The sequence below is a fragment of the Macaca fascicularis genome, chromosome 3, assembly GCF_037993035.2.
Source record: "Macaca fascicularis isolate 582-1 chromosome 3, T2T-MFA8v1.1".
Classification (NCBI taxonomy): domain Eukaryota; kingdom Metazoa; phylum Chordata; class Mammalia; order Primates; family Cercopithecidae; genus Macaca; species Macaca fascicularis.
Window position 1 is genome coordinate 144,059,066 of NC_088377.1, and position 21,127 is coordinate 144,080,192.

Below are 21,127 nucleotides of genomic sequence, written 5' to 3' on the forward strand. Positions count from 1 at the left end.
AGACCTTAACTTCGGGAAACATGTGAAAAAGCATTCTTTATTACTGTATTCACTCATTCTTCAGTAATTGTCGAGCACCTTCTAGAGTGCTCTGTTAGCCCCTGGTGGGAGGCAAAGGGCAGAGGGTTTGCATGGAGACTTAAGATTCAGTTTTCATGTTTCAAGGGAGTACTGTATCAAATGAGATGCACTAGCAACGTTACCCTAGGAGGTTAGGGTTGGAGAGGTCCCTGTGGGCTGCTGTTGGGAGGAGAAGGCTCTGTGGCCAGGCTGGAAGGACCTGGAGGTTTTTCTGTAAGGAAGGAGGCTGGAGTCAGAAGTTCCTTAAGCCAAGTGAGCCTGGACTTGAGCTTCTAAATGAAAAGGAGTGAAGGCTCTGGTAAAGAGAAGACACATTATCTCGGGGCAGTGAGCTGTTACTCAAGGTCTTCTGCATAGAGATAGGAGGAAGCCCAGTTTGGAGGAGAGTAATAACCTGGCGTCGATGTTCAGGATGAATGGGATGTAGCAGTAACCCAACCAATGAGTGTACCAGTGGTGTGCACCTGAACGAAGAGAACGCTGAGGAGTGGTGAGATTATGAAAACACTGAACTTATTTGTAGGGAGTAGGAAGGAGGTGAGAAGGCACCCAAGATGACATGTGCCCCTGTAAGAATGAGAGCACTTTTTAAAGATATCTCCGCAGGGGGAATCCTAGGTAATTCAGCTTCCTCGAACCAATGCAGGGAGTTAAAAGACAAAAAAGACGCTGTTTGTATCAAGCGGATTAACCCTTTTTAGCGTTTCTCTTACAATGGGATCACCTTCGTCACCTGCTCCCAGTTGCTACTCATTACCTTAATAACACTAATAAAGCACCACCACCTCGAAGCTGGGGCGAATAGGCCTAAGAGACGGCCTACTTCTGTGGTGACCCTGAACTGCTCCAGGGGACCCAGCTCTCTGAAGCCAAGTGGTTTCCACACTTTGCTGCACAGTGGTCACTCGGGGAATAAAGAAAATAGGCCTACCCTCCAGGTTTGGAAGCCACTGGGCTAGCGGCCTCGCCAGGGCCCTGAAGCGCCCACGTCCTTGCGCCCTCTATCCTCGGCCCCGAGGGTGCGCGCGGAGGCCTCCCGCCCCGGCGGGCCTGGTCCTGGCGCCCGGTCCTCCCCGCTCCACCCCTACCCGCCATGCCCGGCTCAGGGGCAGGTGCGGGCCGCCAGCGGCTGAGGGCCGCGGGCCAGGAGGAGGTGGTGCCGGGGCTTCTCAGGCCAGGGCGCCGCGGAACCGAAAGCAGCGGGGGGCGGGGGAGAGGAAGGAGGGGGCGGGCGCGGAGACGCTAGGGCGAGGCGGCCACGCGGGGCCGGGAATGCCCGCGGCGCGGGGCCCCAGAGCCGCCCGGTGGCCGTGTCCGGGCGATGGCTCTCCGCCTCGTCGCCGACTTCGACCTCGGGAAGGACGTGCTCCCGTGGCTGCGGGCGCAGCGGGCGGCGTCCGAGGCCAGCGAGACCGGAAGCGGCGGCGCAGGTGCTGGAGGCGCGCGTCGGGGCGGGGTGGGGGCGGGGAGTGGGAGTCCCTCATAGCCCCTGGTCTCCGACCCGGCGGGGAGCAACTCGGAGCCCTGCCGCCCTGTGGAGGCTGGTGCGAGGGCGCCGCTCCCCTCCTCAGAGGGCTGTTTTGGCTTTGCCACCCTCACCCGGCCACAGCGGAAGGTCTGGGGGCAGAGCCCGGGCCAGGTGGCGGCGGGGCCTGAGGCGCCTGGCTCGCTGCCGGCCCGCGGCAATTCTCCGTTGGCCGAGGGGCCGGGACGCTGGCGGTTCCCTCAGCATCACCTCACGGCGAGGGCAGAGGGTCGTGCTCAGCCCAGCGGTCGCATCCCACCTCCCGCGGGGTTCATCGGCCGCGCAGGGGCTTTGCCGAGACAGGGGTGCTCCTGGAAGCTTCACGTTTTGAGAAAGAATCCGTGACCACCAAGGAAACCACCCTATATCCAACAGTGGAACAGTTTGTCCCCACATTTGCGAGACGTGTTTCTGCCTCTGTTGAACCGTGTCCGTGGCTCAGGGGACACGGGGCTCGGTGCTAGAGGCGCGAGAGGGCAGGGGCCGCCTCCAGGCTGCGGGCTGCGGAGCGAGAGCCCCCAGGCGCCCCCGAGCTCCGCACCTGTGCAGGCTGGGGCTGCGCGCGAGATGCTCGGCTCCCGGTCCAGCCACCTCGGGGCTTTTTGATGATTCGGTAAGGGAGTGAAAGTGACTTTTGAGCCTTCCCAGCACTGATCTACTTTAAAGAAGGAGAACGTTGTGATGTCTCACAAAGTTTTTAAAGTCTTCTGTAAATGTTGGAGCTTCAGAGCTTACATGCAGCTTCAAAGCAGCGATGCCTGTGGGTCTCACCTTGCGTGTAGGGCGTTGTCCACTTCGGTAAATTTGGAAGTGGGTTTTTCGGAAGTGGTTATTAAATGACCCACATATACAACTCCTTTCCCTAAACGCTGGTGAAATTTTTATTGATGTAAGTTACATATCCAACGTTGCTATCTTGTATCTTCACACTCTCCTGTGACTATAGCGGAATTATTTGTAGGTTTCCTTGGCTTGGAATATTATTAGTTCCAAATAAGGAGTTATATGTTTGTGTAGCGTATGCGTTGAGTTTGCATTAGTGTCATGATTAGTAAGGCTTTACTTTTTTTCGAGGTGGGGAGGGTGGTCAAAGAAGAATTTTATACAAAAATTAGCTGGGCGTGGTGGCACGCGCCTGTAATCCCGGCTACTCGGGAGGGCTGAGGCGGAAGAATCGCTTGAACCTGAGAGGCAGAGGTTACAGTGAGCCGAGATCGCGCCACTGCACTCCAGCCTGGGCAACAGTTAAGTCTCCATCTCAAAAAAAAAGTCGCCCAAATGTCTGAAAAGTTTTTGAAGGCTTAACTTTTTGAAATACAACAGGCAGCTCTGTCTTTTACCACGAAGTACTCCTTTTTCTGGACTCCCACTTTATTTTGCTAAATGGCAGGTGTCTGCAAATGAGAAGTTAGATGAAGTGTGAAATGCCACAGTCTTACGTTTCAGTAATGTGTGTTGTGCTTGAAAAGCTGTGTGTGATCCACTTGGACCTGGCTTCCTTGTATCTTTTGCTCATCTCTGAAGAAATATAAACTTGTGTATTGACCTTCCACTAAACAACAGATAGCTCTAGGTCCTCAGAAGGTACTTTTTGAAAATACTAGCTTTTCTGATACTGGTAGTATTTTGCTCTTTCAGAGCAAATATCTTGGCAAGATATTAGCCCTGTTATACTAAGATAATTATCACCTCTGATAATCACCAGTGGGTGGTAGCTCAAAAATACCCCCACACAAATTAATTCCTGTTCTGTAATTTATAGCAGTGGCAGGGAAATCTGAGATTCTGTCTCATTTCTAGCACAGCAGTTACTACATACATTTGTGCAAATCATTATCCTTTCAAAGTTCCAGCTTTTCAATGTAAATTATGAATAATTGTACCATTGTAATGCCTCCTCTATGCACACTTGCTTTCTAAATTTGAAGCCTTAATATTTTTACATCAACAAATACAATTGAAGTTTTCTTAGAGATGCTAAGTAATTCTCATGAAATATGTATGACATATTCCTGACAAAACAGAGAGCTGGGCTAAGTCAGCCATGGAAATTCTGTGCCTATAAGATAGCATTTTGGTCAAAAAGGGGTCAAGGAGGAAAGAGACCAGATTTGGTTACTGCATTTGCTCCTGGTTCTGGGTTGAACTTTTGAGAAAATGGTTTCTCCTGAAATAAAAGAAGATATTTGTTAAAAATCAAAACAGCTGCATAAAAGAATATTTTAACATGTAGCTGTAAATAATAAAAAACCAAAGCAAAACCATGTACCCACTACCCAGCTTAAAAATACAGCAATGTCAAGATTCTTGAAGGCTCTTATGTGCTCCTTTCTGATTCTCTTTCTTTCTCTCATCCTCACCTCCTGGGTTAGCAACCATTTAAATTTTTATATTTTAACATTACTTTGACTTTGTAGTTTAGCCCATATGTATATCTCCCTCGGCAAAATATTTCATTTTGCTTGCCTGTGAACTTTAAAGCATACTGTATGTATTCCTTTTGCTTATTTTCCTTCTCAATATTGTGAGATGTACTCATATTGACTGGGTAGCTGCAAATTATTAATTTGTATTAATTAATGCCATATAGTGTTCCATCGTGTGAATTCAACATGATGGTGGACATGGAGATGCACCCCTTAGATTTTCCTTTCAAAGAAGAGTTTGTCCCAGATGCTGTGAGTATGGTCAGCAGGCGGTCTTCAACTGTCAGCCCCTTCAGGGATTGCCTGGCAAGAGGGCTGCCCTACCCAACTTCACTTCCTTTTGGGTATGGACCACATGAGATTGAGTGGGCTTTAAAGGCCTGGCCATTTTGATTGAACATGGGACAACTCCATTTCGGTTCTGAAGCTTCCTCTGTGGTAGGCCCAAGGTCACCTGAGGATATTGGGCCTGCATTGCTGCTGGACTTCTCACCCTACCAGGACTTGCTTCCTTCTCCTTCCTCTTACGGGTGTTAATCCCACTTTCCTGAGCACTCCCTGATGAATATACTGGGTAGTAAACTCTGTCTCAGAGTGCTTCCTAGGAAACCCAACTTATTTTTCCAGTGGGTGGTTTTTGGGGGGTTTCTGGGGTTTGCTATATGGTCAGTACTCTTACCACCTGGTGCACACAGGCGTAGGTTTCTCTAGAATGTATATCTAAAAGCGGAGTTGCTGAGTTATAGGCTGTGCACATCTTCATCTTTCCTGGGCAGTGCCAAATTGTTTTCCAAAGTGTTGTACTTATTAACACTCCAATTTGTGGTGTGGAAATGTTTCTGATACTCACTATCCTCACAAGCCCTTGACAGTTCAGGATTTAAAAAATTTTTTTTTGTCAAACTGGTAGGACTAATTGTTTCATTGTGCTCCGTGGTTGAGCATCTCTATGTATTTACCGGCTATTTGAATTTCCCCGCCTGTGAAATGTCTATTCATCCTTTTGTCCACTTTCCTATTTTTTTTAATTGATTGTTTTTAGGAGTTATGTTTTTGGGATTCTAGTTCTTTGTTTATCACATATGTTGCAGATATTTTTCTCTCAATCTATCACTTTTGTTTCAGTTTGTGATGGTGCCTTTGATAAACAGGAGTTCTTAATTTTAATGTAGTCTAAATTAGGAGTTTTTCTTTATAGTTTGTACCTTTTAGGATCTCTTAAGTCCTCCCTGTTTTGAAGTCGTGAAGACATTTTTAATATTAACTTTTAGAAGCTTTATGACTTTTTTACATTTTGATTTTAATCCACCTAGAATTTATTTTTATGTGATATGTAGGAGTCCAATTAAAAAAATATTAATAGCTAATTGTTTCAATATTATCAACCAAATAGTCCTTTTAGTTCTCACAACAAAGCCCCTTCTGTCACATCAAGCTGCCTTATGTAGGTCTCCTTTTCTGAGTTTATTTTGTTCCATTATCTCAACTTGATAACTTTTTTTTTTTTTTTTTTTGAGAGTCTGGCTCTGTCGCCAAGCTGGAGTGCAGTGGCATGATCTCAGCTCACTGCAACCTCCGCCTCCCAGGTTCAAGCAATTCTCCTGCCTCAACCTCCCAAGTAGCTGGGATTACAGGCATGCGCTGCCACTCCCAGCAAATTTTTGTATTTTTGGTAGAGACAGAGTTTCACCATATTGGTCAGGCTGATCTTAAACTCCTGACCTCAAGTGATCTGCCCGCCTCGGCCTCCCAAAGTGCTGGGATTACAGGCGTGAGCCACCATGCCAGGCCATGACAGCATCTTAATAACTATGCTATATGATAAGTATTGAGAACTGGTAGGGTAACTCCCCTCACCTTAGTATTCTTCATGTCTTAGCTGTTGTATGCCCTTTGCTTTTTCATATATATTTTTTTGAATCTGCCTGTCAGATTTCACAAAAGAGTTGATTTGGATTTCCTTTAGTCACACTGCCTCTATAGATCAGCTTGGGGAGAATTGGCATTATACGATATTGGATCTTCCTAACTATGAATAAAGTATAGCTCATTATTTATTTAGATCTTTTTAAATGACTCTTAATAAGTCTTAGAATTTTCTCCATGAAGGTTCTGCACATGTTTTGCTAGATTTCATCCTAGGTTATTTTTTGTTGCTCTCATAACTAGCACACTTAAAAACATGGCATGTTGTAACTATTGCTGGTATACAGCACTGTAACAGATCTTACATGTTGATTTTTGCATCCAGTGCTCAATCCCTTGTTGGGATTGATCACATCTTCAAGAAAATAAGATCCACAATATGTAAGTTTTCTAACATTTAAATGTCAATGTTGAAGACTGGAAAGGATGTAGATTTTCTTGCCTGCTTTTATTAGTCTTGGATTTATGAAACACCAGAATGACTTGTCTTTCAAATATTGTAATCTTTGCCAGGGAAGTGGTATATTTTACCAAGTGACTGATTCAAGAATAGTACTTTTTTTATGTTGCCTCCTATATATTCCTAGATTGATTTGGGGGCCAGAAGGTTACCTTAGTCACATTGTTTTCACTTTTTTTTTTTTTTAAAACTATTTTCTTGCCACTATCTGTCCTTTTTACTTTTATTTCTGCTAATTCTTTCCTGGTCTCCTTTTCTAATTCTCATTTCTCTCTTAACTTCATTTTACTCAGAATATGAAATATAAATCACATGATGTTTACTGCATAGGTTTAGGAATTGTAATAACTGGTCATCTTGAGCCTGAGGATTTATATGAATTATTTACAGAATAATAATGTTATAGGCATAATCATATTTTATCACCTCTTGATGTATGTATTAGGAACTAGTTCAAAATTTTGTATGAGGCTGCATGACATTTTTTTCCTTAAGTATGGTTACTGGAAAGACAAATACTTTGATTTTTGTCTCACAGCAGTTTGGGATAAAACGTACACATTTGACAAACCCTCTTCCTGTAAAGTGAAATCACTTTTGTTTGACAAAGAATAGATTGAAACTAATGAGAATATCTGGCCAACCAGCTTTTGTTTTACAAGAGCTATGCCTTGCCAATACCTTCAATATCTAGGTACTCTCCTTTCTTTTATAGGTTTACCTATGCAAGTATCTATCAAAATGCTACATTGTTTTCTTCATGAGCACTGAGTACACTAAACTGTGAAAATAAACCACATTTCCTCATTTGAAATTGCAAAACTTCTTCCTCTGGACTTTCCAGTGATGTACTACTGGGAGAAGAGTCAGAATGAATAAGCAAAGAGGTTACTGAATACTTCTTTTAAAAGGGTGTGTTAAGACATGGGCAACTAGTCCAGGGAGGAAGAGCTGATGGCTTAATAGTATGTGGTGAGACATTGGTCTGTGGATTTGCAACATTACCAAATTTGTCTATTTCAAATGTCCTTGAAATGTGAACCATGTACTTAACTGCAGGGTTATTCAGCCCTGCAGTTATTACCTAATGCTCCCATGACAACATTATTTTTATTTCTTTCAACTCTCTGTCTGTCATGGTTATAAGATGGTCCAAGTTATGCCCTCTAACGAATACTGCTTAATACGTAATGTACATTTGTAGTTCAGTGGTTCTTAACCCTGGCTGCCCGTTAGAATCACCCAGGGAACCTAAAACACATACATATACATCAGAGAGTGGGCTCCACACCAGCTCAATAAAATCAGACTGTCCTGGGTATGGCTTGGGGCATCAGTGTTCTTTTAAAAGCTCCCCAATGATTTTAAGACAGCCAGAGTTGAGAACCACTAGTTTAATGGGATAAGCATGTGTCATTTATTGTAATCTGCGTTTGTTGGAGAATTTTTTCCTCTTAATGTTATAGTAATCTGAAAATAGATATGCCTTTGCAAGTAAATTGGATTTAGCAAGATTTCTTGTAAAGAAGTTTCTTATCTTAGCTGAAACCTTTTAAGTGTACTTTTGAGACGGTCTCTCCCAGCATACTTATAATCTTGAAAGAAAAAAATACTTCTCAAAATATTGACACATTGCATTCCAGAAGTTTGGAGTCATGTACAGGATGAAAAAGAACTCACTGAAGTTCTCTTTAGATGTCTACAGTATCTACCTTTCAAAGGACTTTTGAGTAATTACCCATTTTCTCATTGTAAGCTTGATAGAACACTCAGCTCATTGTTCTGTTTACCTTTTTCTAGGTTTGAGTTCAGTCTATGCCACCTTTTCACTGTATATGGGTCAAGTATCATTATCTCATTGAAAAGTGTAGTAGGCCTGGAATACCTTGTACAGTGCAGATGAGATAGAAATGAGAACTCTCTAAATTGTGAAGGGCTACTTAGCCATAAGCATTATTATTATTATTATTATTAAGAGACGGGGTTTTGCTATGTTGCCCAGGTTGGTCTTGAACTCTTGAGCTCAAGCCATCCTCCCACCTTGGCCTCCCAAAGTGCTGAGATTACAAGCATGAGTCATCATGCTCGGCCCATAAACTGATTATTTAAATCCTAGTCCCCTAAGAGACCAAATTATTATCCTTATTATCCTTCGGTGTGAAGTGAGTCTGACATCTCAATATACATGTCAATATACTGACAAACGTTTATACCCATGTGTAGAAAACACTTTGCCCTATCCTTTTGCCCTGCCCCTAGGAGATGCACAAAGCTGCTGCTTGTGAGGGGAAGGGAAGAGAGATCTCAGGATGATGTCTAAGTTCTCAGTGAAACCTGCTCTTCCTCTCTCTAAATGTTTCCCACGTCCAGCTCCAGTGCCGGTATCCAGCTCACCAATTATCCTTATTTTTTATCTTGTCTTTTCCTTTTAGGAATATAGATAGAAATTTGCTGAGTTACAGATATTTTGCATATGTTTTGTCTTAATATTAGAATTTGTCATAATTAATGTAAAAACGAGTCAAATTTAAGCAATTTTATTTATTTATTTATGTATTTATGTGTTTATTTATTTATTTATTGAGACAGAGTCTTGCTCTGAAGTGCAATGGCTCGATCCCAGCTCATTGCAACCTCCACCTTCTGGGTTCAGGTGATTCTCCTGTCTCAGCCTCCTGAGTAGCTGGGATTACAGGTGTGCACCACCATGCCCACCTAATTTTTTGTATTTTTTAGTAGAGATTGGATTTCACCACGTTGACTAGGCTGGTCTTGAATTCCTGGCCTCAAGTGATCCGTCTGCTTCAGCCTTCCAAAGTGCTGGGATTACAGGCATGAGCCACTGTGCCTGGCCATAATTATGGATAACTTTTGAGGAAATTGGAAAAATACACACTTCTGCCCAATTAGTGATAATTACAATGCTGAATCTCCCAATGTTTAAATCCTTTAACTGTAGAATTAGGAGAAATATCCTAAAATTTTAGAAGAAAGATGGTCAGTTAACTTATAAGTTAAATGTTTTGTGTAAAGAGTCTGTATGTCCTTCCGCAAAATATGGCTTTCATATAGAGAAGGACACAAGTTATAAGTTCACAGCTTAGTTAATTTTCACAAAGTGAAGCACACTCATGCAACTAGGGCTCAGAACAGCGAGGAAAACATTAACAGAACCTCAGAAGTCCTTCATGGTCCTTTCTAGTAGTCACTTATCTAACACTGTAGATTAGTTGTGCCTATTATCGAAAACTTGTGTATGAATTGAAACATACAATTTGTACCTTCTTTTGGTGGTGGGGAAGGTTCTTTTGCTCAGTTTTATATGTATTATTGCAGAATGTTAATTCATTGTTTTGTGCTATTGTTTGGATATAACACAATTTATTCATTCTTCACTTAATGGATAGTTTGGGTTTCTGGTTTGGGCAATAATGTACCACAGTACTATAGACATTCTTATGGGTCCCTTGCTAAATATATGTATATATTTCTTTTGAGGATATATGTACAAGTGTAGTTGCTGAGTCATGTGTTCGGATTCACTAGGTACTGCCAGTTTTCCAATTTATACTCCTATTAACAATGTATGAGAGTTTCAGTTGCTTCAGATTTTTTTTTGCATCACATAATACTAAAACATAAGTCAAGGATGCATGTTATAACTTTTAGTATAACTAATAAAAGAATAGCAAAAACATGTAACTGACAAGTTAATAGGTAATAGAATGAAATCATAAACTTAGTCCAGAAGAGTAGTACAACAGGTGAGACACATAGAAAACAAATAGTAATATGACAAATATCAACCCAATATGTTAGTAATTACATTAGATGTAAATGGACTACATACCCCAATTAAAAGATTAAGAACGTCAGATTGGAGGAAAAAATCCCAAGTAGATACTGCTTATAAAACATATCTTCAATATAAGGACACAGGAATATTAATAACAAAGTTATGCAAGCACTAACCAAGCTGATGTAGTTATATTAATATCAGACAAAGTAGACCTTAAAGTAAAAATAATTATTAGAAATAAAGGACGTTGTATAATGAATAAAGGGTTGCTAATCCAGCTCCTATTTTAAAAATTTATGTGTAATTTTTCAGACCCAACCATGTGTAGTTACAAAGACTTTATCTGACAGGCCTTAACGGGAGAAAGCTGCCCTCCTCAAATCCGACTCGGTGTGTGGCCAATGCACCGTAGTCCCTGAAATGAGTTATGGGTGTGATTCAGGCCCCGCTGGCCAGCCATACTGTTACAGATAGCTGCATTCCTAGCCCAGGTTCTTCATTTAGAGGCCTCTTTATCAGAGGCCTTTAGCAGAGAACTTTCTCAGGTGCCTCTAAACCACTAAAACCACCTTAGCAGGTGGAAGAGGGAAGCTTTGAAGACTGCTTTTTCTCTACTGCAGTGAAATATTTTTCCACTCCTAGCTCTTCTCCCTCTCCCTACCCTTGGCACCTGGATCCATGATACTGCAGGAACCTTTTTGGGAGGGTCCCTCGATAGTGAAGAGAGCTCCATATCTATGCTGATTCACTTGACCCTTGGCTAACGGCACCATTCCATGGGGAGAAAATAGACCAGGGACATTAGCACTTTCTCTTGTTGAGCCTCTTGCTTTATAGCATCACAGTAAGTGATTAAAAGCTTGACTGTTAAAAAGTTAATATTAACTTTTTAATCTTGTTTTAATTGAGTACTCAGACAGCTGGCACTCAGCTTAGAGCCTAACAGTGGTTAATCCACCAGGAGGCTATAACAATTCTAAATTTGTATGCCCTTAATGATGTATCCTCAAAATGCATAAAGCAAAAACTAACAGATACTTGAAATTTATTGTATAACATTCACACAGAAAAGAGCATACAGCTCAGTGAGTTATCATAGAGTATATCAGTATACCCAAGACATTTAACATTACCAACACCTAACAAGGCTCACTTGAGATACCTCTCAATGACTATGGCTTTCTCCTTCGTTAAAGGTCACTACTGTTTGTACTTCTAATAAAAGAGATTCGTTTCGCCTGTTTTTAAGTTTTATATAATAGAATTATTAGTATATATTTATATTTGGTTTCCTTTACTAATATATTGGTTAGATATGTTTCTAACCATCTTCTGCTGAGTATTAACCTGCTATTATCATTTCAGATGTTTTAGAAAATGATTATGAGAGCTTACGTGTATTAAATGTTGAAAGAAATGGAAATATTATTTATACATATAAGGTATGTCTATATTCTTTTTTATTGTGGTAAGATGTAAAATATACTGTTTTTAATCATTTATATTCTCTTTTTACAGAATTCTATACTGTATCTTATTGAGGGGTAATGAATAAACTTGTTGGCATTTAATCTTAACTTATGACTTTGTGTGTGTGAGATTGAATAAAGTGATTGAAATTTAGTAGTATAAGGTTGGGCATGGTGGCTCACATTGTAATTCTAGCACTTTGGAAGGCTGTGGCAGGCAGATCACTTGAGGTCACGAGTTTGAGACCAGCCTTGCCAACATGGCAAAACCCTGTTTCTACCAAAAAAATACAAAAATGAGCTGGGCGTGGTGGCGCACACCTGTAGTTTCAGTTACTCAAGAGGCTGAGGCAGGAGAATCACTTGAACCCAGGAGGTGGAGGTTGCAGTCAGCTGAGATTGTGCCATTGCACTCCAGCCTGGGTGACAGAGCGAGATCCTGTCTCAAAAAAAAAAAAAAAAAAAAATTAGTATTAAATGTTTCTTCATTTTAAAATAAAACTAAATGGGCATATCTGACATAATAACTCAAATTTTGAATCAATGAACAATTTTATTTTCTAGACAAAAAATGCCAAGTAAAAATATTTAAACCTAATTAATATGTTAACATTTTATCATTGGAGAAAATATTAAATATGATTAGTCTCTTCAGACGTAGATATGTTAGGACTTGACTTTTGAAGCATTGTTATTATTTTGTTTTTAGAAACAGGGTCTTACCCTGTCACCCAGGCTGGGGTGTAGTGGCATAATCATAGCTCACTGCAGCCTCAAACTCCTGGGCTCAAGTAGGTTCCTTGAGCTCCTGCCTCAGCCTCCCCAGTAGCTAGGACTACAGGCATGTGCAGCATTGTTATTTAACAATGTGTTTTCAATGTCAAGTGTTCTAAGGAAAATTTAGCTTTACTATAATAAGCACACATGAATAATTCAAGTGGCCAGTTTGCTTTGCACAGTTACATCACTGTACTTTTATTTAAGTAAAAATGATTATTGTAAGTTGTGTCTTAGAATGGTACCTTTAAGGAATTGTGTGATTCACAATGTTTTACTTATAAGAATGCTATGGACTTGTCCTAGGCATCCCTATTATCTATCATATGTGTATATTTTCAAAGACATAAGTGGAAGTATAAAAAGATTTACTCCTTCACCATGCTCAGTCCTACTAGACAGTTCCCCAAATTCACTGAGCTCTACACTATTGATGCATTTCATTCTTTGAGCCCAAATGACTAGCTGAACTGGATTCAGTGCCCCTCTGACAGGCACAGAAAGCTTCTTTTAAAGTACTTACTGCTAAGATTGAGCTATTGCAGGTTGGTTTTAAAACTAGTAACATTCTAACTTCCTAAGCAATGACATTTAATAAACATCTGTTTAATTTTTTTTTAGGATGATAAGGGAAATGTCATCTTTGGATTATATGATTGTCAAACCAGACAAAATGAGGTAAAAATCACCATAAATCATAGATTACTCGTTGGTTACTTTACTGCCTTTAGAGTTTTCTTCTTTGTCTCCTCCTTTTTCTAGACATAAATTCCAACTTTATTTTCTTTTTTCTCTAAACATTTTATTTGAAAAAACAGAATTGCAATTTAAGACATGCACACAGGCCAGGGTGGTCTTTGGTATGTCCAAAGAACTAAGAAAGTTTGGGGGTTTTTATCAGAAAGAGCAATGTTACATATGGCTTTGAAAGAAAACTCACTGGCAATAGGAAAGTTTCTAGGACCTGGCAAGATCTCACTGGTGTGTGAAAGCAGTAGGTAAAACTAGTTTCAGAGCCATGGCAGTTTGTTTCAGTAGCTACTAGGTGAAGCTATTCTTAAGTTTATGGCATTTGGTCATTTTGGCAGCTGGCTTGCAAGACACCTGGCCAGGCACTTGTGCCCCGTGTGCTTCTCTTTTCCTCTCCTGATCTCTTGATTTAACTCAATTGAGTATGACAGAATAACACCAATTCATGCAATCAGTTATCACAGTATATGCAATAGTTTTATTCTTTTATTTGTTGATGGGCACCTGTTTCTAACATTTATCTATTATGAACACTATTGTATACGTGGCTATTTTAAAATTCTTTTGTATGCATATCTAGGAGTGGGAATACCAACTTTATTTTCTAAAAATTTGTATTTCTTTGCTTTCCTTCTCTTATCCCTTAATGATCTCTTGGTCCTATTATCTTAAACAAAAAACACAAGGACTATTGAACCAAATTGTAAGGTGAAGTCTCTTAGACCTTTGAGATTTAAGTAAAATTGGCTCAAACAAATTATTCAGTATCCTGTAAGAAAGTAGGAGGTCCAGTGTCCTCCTTGAGATTTGTGTACTTCCACATCATCGTATAATGACCTCTGACTCTTTCTGCTTCTGCTTAACCTTCACGTGTCTTGTTTCTCATTATTTCTTAATGATTCAGACAAGGAACCCCTTTCCTTATTTTTTTCCCCAGATTACTCACATAAGGCATTGGTTGATGTGACGGGCGACTTTGTCTAATTCTGGGAGCAAATGAGAGGGAGTAATTTTGTGCCTATGTAAAAACAATTTAGAATTGAATATTGGACATTTTTTAACTTAAATGTCCTTTATCCGTTAGAAATTTCTTACAGGTCGCCTTACTCTTCAGGGTTCCAATATGCTGCTTGGTTAATTCTCTCTTCCTTCTTCCACCCCTTTCACATTCATTCATTCATTCATTCACTCACTCATTCACTGATCCGACAAATAAACATTGAGTGTTTTCCCTGTCAGGTGCTGGAGACACAGTGATGATCAACGTAAAGTCTTTCACAATACACAGTCTAGGGAAAGAGAATAAAATATCAAGTTTTCAGTGCAATTGTTGCTTAATTTCTGTGTGGCATGTATTCTAAAAAAATGGATTGAGAGGAGACACCATAGTCTGTCTTCTCCCAATCCAGTTGTGGTGACTGCTGTTATCTTTTGTGGTCATATTTTGCTCACATTTCCCAAGACTGTGAGCATTGACAGTAGGAGCACTTTGCATACCAATGTGTTTCATCCCGGTTACCTTTAGCTTACTGCCTGTGAGTGGTAGGAGTGCAGTGAATATTTTTCAATGGATTGATAGTAATAGGTTCCCTCCAGAGTGGCTGTTTTTCAAAAATTTTCCGGTGACAAAGCTGCTTTGAATTCCAAAATGTGAAAATTAGTCCAGAAAATAAATTGGCCAAAGGATACATTAATAGGAAATTTAAACTAGCTTTGTAAACAGGCAAATTTTGCTTCTGAACCATAGTTGCTAAACAAACCCTCCCCTTCTCCCATCTCTTCTCCACATAAGCACAACCCTTACAGCCCATATGTGTTTTTGACTGACCTTTCGATGGTTTTGTTGAAGGAATGGATTTGTATGCCAAATCTAGATGGGCTTTAAAATTCTTTTTTTTTTTTGAGATGGAGTCTCTGTTGCCAGGCTGGAGTGCAGTAGTGCCATCTCAGCTTACTGTAACCTCCGCCTCCGGGGTTCAAGCAATTTTCCTGCCTCAGACTCCCAAGTAGCTGGAACTACAGGTGTGTGCCACCACGCCCAGCTAATTTTTGTTGTTGTTGTTGTTGTTTTAGTAGAGATAGGGTTTCACCATGTTGGCCAGTGATCTGCCTGCCTCAGCCTCCAAAGTGCTGAGATTACTGTGTGAGCCACCACACCCAGCCTAAAATTCTTTTCAAGCACTATATTTTTCCTTGCAAAGGTGCCACCGTGAGAAAGATGGTGCCATCAAGAGGAAAAAAAAGTCTTTCTCTTGGTAATTAAGCTTCAGGATGGGATAATGGTTTCTCAGTCTTAATGCTTACCCATCCTTCTCTAAAAGTTTTTAGTTTTTAAATCTGAAAAACAAGTACAGCAATGTCCTGTGTACTCTTCACTCAGTTTCTCTCAATTGTTACATCTTGTGTAACTATAGGATAATACATTAAAACCAATAAATTAATGTCAGCAGAATGTGTGCATATAGTTCTATGCCATTTCTCACTTGTGTAGATTCCTGTAATTATCACTGCAATCAAGAAAGAGTTATTCCGTCACCACAAGATCTATTGGTGTTGAAATTTTACCAGTTCAAATGAAGTGTAGAACTCTTATCTCCTTTTAAGTCTCTTTGCCTTCCCGTGTTTTTGTCTTTGATATTTCCTATACATTCTTTAAGATCCACATCAGGCAATGTTATACTTTTTGCCCCGATTGTCGAACATAATTTAGAAAACACAAGAGGAGAAGGAAAGTCTATTGTGTTTACCTGTATATTTGCTCTTTCCATGGTTCTTTCTGATGTTCTAACATTCCTTTTATCATTTCTTTTCTCTTTCAAGAACTTTTTTTAGCCATTTTTTTTAGGGTAAGTATGCTGATGACAAGTTCTCATAGTTTTCTTCATCTGAGAATGTCTTTTTTTTCCTTTCACTACTGAAGGATAATTTTGCCAAGTATAGAATTCAGGATTCATAGTTCTTTTTGTTCCTCTCTTGAAAAACGTGCCATTTCCTTCTGGGTTCTCTGGTTTCTCATGATAAATCTGCTGTCTTTTGAATTTTTTCCCCCCATTAGATGTCACTTTTTTTCTTTGCCGTTTTTGAAAAAAATTTTTTCTTTCTCCTTAGTTTTCTGAAGTTTGATTATGCTGTGTCTTGGTATGGATTTGTTTGGATTTTCCCTGTTTGAGGTTCACTCCACTTATTGAATCTGTAGTTTCTTGCCAAATTTGGGACATTTTTAGTCATTAGCCAATATTTCTTCAAATATTTTTTCTTAATGTTCCAATCTGTTTCTCTTCGCTTTTTGTGGACTCTGGTTACAAGAATGGTAGATCTTTTGTTATAGTCTCACGGATCTCTGAGGTTCTGTTTCTTTTATTTTTCGGTTTTCTGTCTATCATTTAAATTAGGTAACTTCTATTGTTTTCAAGTTCACTGATTCTTATGTCCTCTCCACTATGTTGTTGAGCCTAAAAAAAAAAATTGGTAATTGTATTTTTCAGCTGTGAAATTTCCATTTGTATTTTTCTTTACATATTCCATTTCTTGCTGAGACTTTTTTCATTTGTTTCGAGCATACTTGTTATTACTTATTGAAGCATTTTTATGACCATTTTAAAAATCTTTGTCAGAAAATCCCAATATCTTTGTTATCTCAGTGCTTGTGCCTATTGTTTTTTCATTCAGTTTGAGATTTTCCTGGTTCTTGGTATGACATGAGATTTTCTATTGTATGCTAAACATTTCGAGGACTACATTATGGAACTCTGGATCTTATTTAAGTCTTCTCTTTAGCATGCCACCTCTGATAATTTACCTATTGGGGAATTAGTGGGGTTGGTGGTACAACCTACTACTGCTAGGTTGTGCCAGGTGAAGGTCCAGGTTCCCCACTTGGCCTACTTGGATACCCTAGTGGAGAGAAGTGTCTTGTTATGGCCAGACAGAAATGGGATTTCAGTCTCCCCACTTGGCCTCCACTGATACCACTGCAGAGGAGCAGGATGGGGGAAAGGTAGGTGAAGGCCTCATTATCACTGGGTGGTAGTGAAAGTTCTGGCTTCCCATTCAGCCACCTCAGACACCATCCCAGTGAGGAGGTAGAAAGGGACTTCTTTACTACTGGAGTCTGGGTGGGAGTCCAGGATCCATGTGGCTTTTCTGGCACTTTTAGTGGGGGAAGGCTTATTTAACACTGGGAATGGATGAAAGTTCTGATTTCCTTTTTGGTCTTCTTTGATACTCATCTTGCAGAAGGGGGAAGGGTGCCTTGTTATAGCTGGGCAAAGGTGGGAGTCTAAGCTCCCCATGCAGACTTTGCTGATAGAGATGGGAGTGGGGTTTCATTTACTTTCGTGGTGTTTAGCTGCAGTTAGGGTGGTTATAGTAAAAAGTTTCTCTCTTGCTATGTTTCACCTTTCCAGTTCCTTTGGCTAGAGAGCATGGATGTGTGTGTGTTTTTGTCTGCTCCCATCAGTATTTCTGTTGTTTTCACCCCTTTAGCTCCGAGTCTAGGCTGTATGACACAAAAGGAAAACCCAGGGAACTCGCCACTATGTCATTCATCAGGATCTGGGGTCCCTAAAGAGTCTGCTGCCTTCTCTCTGCATTTCAGAGTCGTCTTTGAAACTTAAAAAAATATATGTCCAGGGTTTTAAAACTGTACTTGGTGGGAGCAATAGGGATAAGTGGGTTGACTCCACTTTGCCCCGCCCCACCTCTAGTTTTGAGTTAATGGTCTTACCCTGGAATCGGCAAAAGAGAAGCAATGTATTACTTATGCTTCCCATTAGCATAAGCAATGTATTACTTATGCTTCCCATTAGCATAAGTAATGGGATAAGCATAAGCACAGTGCCAATAGCTTTCCTTCCTCACCCTCTTCCACCTCTTTCTCCCACCTTCTGTCATGTAGGACTTCCCTGGTAGTGCATACAAGAGTGAACATGACCTAAACTGGTTGGATAAAAGAGAATACTTTGCTGGGAATTTGGGACATGGATTCTTCTCTTTTCCATTGGATTTGGTGATAAGTGAATTCACTGGGTTGGAATTGCTGTGACTTTGGGGAATAGAACTTGGAGCTCTATTGTGTGGAGACTGACAAATGTATTGAACCCAGAAAGCTAGGAGAATGGGTATTTCCAGCTCTAGATCAAGCCAATACTGAAGTAACACCCCATTCTGTTCAATTTCATGAGCCACTAATTGTCTTTTTGCCTAAGCTAGATTGGGGAAGATTTTTTGATGCTTGAAGTTAAAGACTTCTGATACTTGCACACCTATTGACCTAGAAATTCCACTTTGAGGTTTTGATTCTACAGAAATATCTGCACAGATTCACACAGGTTTATGTAAAAGGTTCATTGGATTATTATATTACCTAAATGTAGGAGGCATACTAAATGCCCATCAGTAAGTTTTGGAAATTGATACAGCTATTAAAGGATTAAGACTTCTGTACTGGTACAGAAGGCTCTCCAAAACATGTTACATGAAAAAAGCAAGTTGTCAGAATAATACATTTAATACATTCCATTTATGTTTTTTAAAAACTTGCAATGTAACTGTGTAACATAAGTGCATAAATATAGACAATTTATAAACGTGCTTCCTTTTGGAAGAGAGTTGGGATTGGCTGAGTATGAAGGACTGCTATTTCTTTTGACCTTTTATTTTTGTTTGAGACAGGGTCTCCCTCTGTCACTTGGGCTGGAGTGCAGTGACACAATCATGGCTCATAGCAGTCTTGACCTCCTGGGCTGAAGTGATCCTCCTATCTCAGCCTCCCAAGTAGCTAGGACTACAGGCATACCACCATGCCTGACATATTTTTAAAAAAACTTTTTTAGAGATAGGATTTTGTCATGTTGTCCAGGCTGGCTTTGACTTTTTATTTGATAGCGTTTCCATCTTTTAAACATTGAGACTATACTTATGTTATCTTTGTAATTAAAAGATAACACATTAAAAATTATGTGTATGTACCCATTCTTCTTAGTAATAATTTAGAATTAGATTCTTCTTAGTAATAATTTAGAATTCCTCAGTTAGAGCAAGAGTCAAAGGAAACCAAAAATTCTCACATGAATTCAGTACCTGATTAACTGGAAGTTCACTTTCCGTAATCAGTTGTCCCCTAGCATTGCTAGCTTTTCCCATCGACTTCTAGCTATAGCGGTCTTGTGTGTTCTCGATACTTTTTTAGGGTGCAGGTACTAGTAACCTTCTTAATACTTATACTATTTACTGTTTCTCTTAGGCTGTTGTCTTCTGAGATCTAAGACTGTCTCTTTCCCTTATCCTCTGGGTGTTCTTTAAGACAGCCTGCCTAATAGAACTGGTGTTCTCTAGTTCCTCAATCTCCACATCACGTCCTCCTACATGGGCATTTTCATTTTCTTTAATATTCAAGAAAATGGAATCTTGCAACATTTGGAACATTTTAAACAACAACAAGGAAAAAAATTAAAGAAGACTACCTTCCCGGTCCTCTAAATATGAAAGGCCTATGGGAGATGCACTTGTGACAGTGGCTAAGAAAACTAATGATTATTTTGTAATTAATTACCTCAGTAATTACAATAGCTAACATTTGAGTGTTTATTGCACTAAGTGCTTCATAGAGATTATCTCACTTGATCCTCCTAACAATCCTAGAGTAGATGTGTTTTACTGATGGCGGGATAGAGAAGCTGAATAATTTATCCAAGGTCATACAGCTAGCAAGTGACAGACTCAGGATTTGAACCTGGTTCTTGCTGGGCTCCAACGTCTATGCTCTTAACCACTATACTTGGTTGTCTCATGGCTAAATATCAGTGCCAAACATGGCTTACAATAGCAAACTTTTTTTTTGGTAAAGAGTAGTCTGGAATGTGTCAGCATAGCTAAATTAGTTTCATTCTTTACTGAAATATTTTGCCCCAGTAATACTTAGCACAGAGCTCAATGGGAATTTATGTTCATATAATTGTTGTTTAATGTATGAAACTTCAAACTAAAAAATACTTTTGTTTTAATAGCTTCTGTATACCTTTGAGAAAGACTTGCAAGTTTTCAGTTGCTCTGTCAACAGTGAAAGAACTTTGCTTGGTAAGTTGAGCTCTTACTGCTACATGTCAAGAACTGAACTACATCTTTTAAGAGTTTCAAAGTATTAGATTTTTTCAGTATTATTCTATAACAATGATTTTCTGAGAAAGAAATGTTCTTGACAAGTTAAGTTTGAAATAAAGAATATGGAGGGTATACCTACAAAAAAGAATGCTTTGTGTTCTGCCCTTATCTTCCGTTGACATATCTCTTTGAGCCCTCATCTATTTGAGGTATAAAATGGTAAGCTTTAACAAGCCACCATATGGATCAATTGCTAATGGAATTTTTTTTTCTTTTTCCATTAGCTGCAAGTTTAGTTCAGTCTACTAAAGAACGAAAAAGGAACGAACTTCAACCAGGTAATGAAATTACACTTTTTAGTACCTATGGGTAGATGAAGGTTATTGGTAGATGATTTATTATACTACTAAATAAGATTTCAAGCATCTTTAGAAATAGCCTTATTGTATCTCAGAATAAAAGACAAAGGTCATGTCAAGCATGAACAAGACTTCTAAAAAATATATATTTTTTTCAAGCAAACAGAAAAGTACAGACAATGATCTAACAGTGATTTAACAGAAGTATTAAGATGGTAATTATTACCTGCAGGCTAAATAAATGCTGAAGTAGAAACCTATGGTCAGATGTTGGTATAAAAGATTGGGAAAGTCAAGAATGCATCTTTTCTTATATCTGGTTAAGTATCGATTAGTACCTAACACATTGTAAGTAGTATACCAATACTGAAGATCAATTCTGCTCATTTGCCAAGGCCCACTTTATAGTTTTGTAGCTGTGTGATGCTCCCTGGCCCCTCCCCACCACCTTTTA

The 21,127-nt window shown here is 39.7% G+C and overlaps 1 protein-coding gene across 16 annotated transcripts in view; it reads left to right on the forward strand.

The window, feature by feature from the left end:
• The first annotated feature begins 1,310 nt into the window (after window positions 1-1,310).
• GSAP (gamma-secretase activating protein) overlaps window positions 1,311-21,127 on the forward strand; it is a 104,947-nt gene continuing 85,130 nt past the window's right edge. For 8 of the 16 annotated variants that reach the window (XR_012432746.1, XR_012432747.1, XR_012432749.1 and 5 more), the window contains exons 1-6: window positions 1,311-1,511; window positions 11,583-11,659; window positions 13,085-13,141; window positions 18,111-18,221; window positions 20,221-20,290; window positions 20,599-20,652. Coding sequence is in view for 8 of the 16 variants with exons in the window: in XM_045387560.2 (XP_045243495.2) it covers window positions 1,403-1,511; window positions 11,583-11,659; window positions 13,085-13,141; window positions 18,111-18,221; window positions 20,221-20,290; window positions 20,599-20,652 (478 nt within the window). In the remaining 8 variants the exon portion in view is untranslated. Of the gene's footprint in view, window positions 1,512-1,893; window positions 2,220-11,582; window positions 11,660-13,084; window positions 13,142-18,110; window positions 18,222-20,220; window positions 20,291-20,598; window positions 20,653-21,127 lie in introns of those variants that run through there. The other 8 variants (XR_012432748.1, XM_005550393.4, XM_074035693.1 and 5 more) reach the window with 5 other exon arrangements.